Here is a 2,398-nt window from a genome sequence, read left to right on the forward strand (position 1 = left end):
GGCATGAACATGAATGACTGTAACACCTGTTGGTGTCATTAGTGACATGAACATGACTGACTGTAGGAGCTGTTGATGTCATTAGTAACATGAACATGACTGACTGTAGGAGCTGTTGATTTCATTAGTGGCATGAACATGACTGACTGTAGGAGCTGTTGATGTCATTAGTGGCATTCATGTGACTGACTGTAACAGCTGTTGATATCATTAGTGGCACTTGTGACTGACAGTAGGATCTGTTGATATCATTAGTGGCATGAACATAACTGACTGTAAGAGCTGTTGATATCATTAGTGGCACTTGTGACTGACAGTAGGATCTGTTGATATCATTAGTGGCATGAACATGACTAACTGTAGGAGCTGTTGATGTCATTAGTGGCATGAACATGACTGACTGTAGGAGCTGTTGATGTCATTAGTGGCATGAACATGAATGACTGTAGGAGCTGTTAATGTTATTAGTGACATGAACATGACTGACTGTAACAGCTGTTGATGTCATTAGTGACATGAACATGACTGACTGTAACAGCTGTTGATGTCATTAGTGACATGAACATGACTGACTGTAACAGTTATTTTTGTCATTAGTGACATGAACATGACTGACTGTAACAGTTATTGGTGTCATTAGTGACATGAAAATGACTGACTGTAACAGTTATTGGTGTCATTAGTGACATGAACATGACTGACTGCTCTCTTTTGAATAGTGGGGATGAGCCACCAGCATTTCTAGCTACACGGCTTACATTAATGCATCCATTTTATCTTTATAGCTTCTAAATCAAGAAAGAATACTCAAGATGCATCAAATCATTCAAGCCTATCTCAATTGGCTGAAGAACCAAGAGAGTCCCAAACACCCCCTTCTAGAAGTACCGTAACCCCTTCGGACCAGGTTAAAAACAGTCAACAATCACTGAAAGCTGGCATTCCTTCTCAAAGAATTCTCAAGAAGCAACTTCATTAATAGACCAACAGTAAACGAAGAATCCCCTGTTAAACACAACGTATTTTTCTTAGTATACTTAGGTTCGTACAGCACTTACAATGACATTTCCTTTTGTGGGCCAATTTTGCTTAAATACGTCTCTGTACAAAATAATTTTTTAGTTGTTAAGTTGTGTGATGAAAACTGATTTTTTTCTGTTTTATTGAGATGTTAGGTATTATCTGTTTTACTTTCCCTGTTTTTTAATTTACACGTTGAGACACCTACAATTTATAAAACCAACCTTGATATTCTAGCACAGCTTGGAACATTTATACTGACTCTTCAACACAGTACTTGACTTTTTACTGTTTTAATGATTGACCGTTATAACATTAAGTCTTTTGATCATTTTTACTATTATTATTGAAGCCTGTGGTCATTATTAACCATTTTAATTTTAGGTGTTATAATTATTGACCATTATAATGCTTTGTCATGAATTCTGTCTGATGATCATTACTACTTTTTATTTGACTTTTACAGTTACTAACCATGATGGTTGTTCTGACTATTCAGTTTTATCGAGCAGCCACTGTGTTTCTGGAGGTATTTAGCATTTTGATCCTTATTTGACAAAGTATTATAACTAATTACAAATGCATCTAGAGTTTAAACTTTTCTTTTATTTCAAACATTACTATCTTTAGGGTAAAACAAAAGTAGCTACAACAAATTCAACTTAACCCACTGAATGCGACCACTCCAAGTATTAAGTGTACCAGCCGTACACCATATTCGGCACACCTGCATTCAACTGCCAGAAGCAGACTGTACCCTATACAGCAAACTAGAAGTCAATGGTTTAATGGTTTTTATGGACCATGTGTTTATGCAAACATTGAATAGATTCAGACTAAATACAAAAATTTTTTAAAGTTCTATATTAAAATGGGAAGGTAGAAAATACATGGTAAGCATGCTTCCCACACTTTTACTGGTAATGCATCTGTGGTTTAATCAAACTTTCTTTCCAATCTATTTTTATAACTCTGCTGAGTTTTGTTCCTTCATTTAAAGTTCTTCTAATTGGTGAGATTGTTTTGTTCCATGCAGAATTGAAACTTCTGATGAAATATTTTGTAATAAGGGGCTTTTAAACTATTTGCAAACGTAATTGTATTTTTATTAATAATGCACAAATGTGTTTGTTGTGAGTATACAATTGTTGAGTAATTTTTAGTATATTTAAAAGTTTTGCAATCATTTTTTTAAATTTCCTAAGTTAGGCTGATAGTTGTGTTTAAAAAGGGGAACTATCAAAACAAAAAATGAACTGTAGATAGTTAAAAAAGATGGGAAACGTAAAAATCTATGAGCAGAACTTAATTTTTATTTAGGAAAATATCTAATTTTTTATTTTTCAAACAAGATGAGTTTTAACTGCTTCCTCTCTCT

At 34.0% G+C, this 2,398-nt stretch overlaps 1 protein-coding gene across 1 annotated transcript in view; it reads left to right on the forward strand.

Moving 5' to 3' along the window:
- The window catches only part of LOC106468043 (centrosomal protein of 104 kDa-like), a 49,850-nt gene extending 47,458 nt beyond the window's left edge, over positions 1-2,392 (forward strand). Inside the window, exon 24 of the mRNA XM_022396345.1 lies at positions 786-2,392. Within this exon, the coding sequence (XP_022252053.1) occupies positions 786-979 (194 nt within the window). The 3' untranslated portion in view covers positions 980-2,392. The remainder of the gene's footprint in view (positions 1-785) is intronic.
- Positions 2,393-2,398: the final 6 nt, after the last annotated feature.

Source organism: Limulus polyphemus, unplaced genomic scaffold (genome assembly GCF_000517525.1).
Source record: "Limulus polyphemus unplaced genomic scaffold, Limulus_polyphemus-2.1.2 Scaffold2846, whole genome shotgun sequence".
Classification (NCBI taxonomy): Eukaryota; Metazoa; Arthropoda; class Merostomata; order Xiphosura; family Limulidae; genus Limulus; species Limulus polyphemus.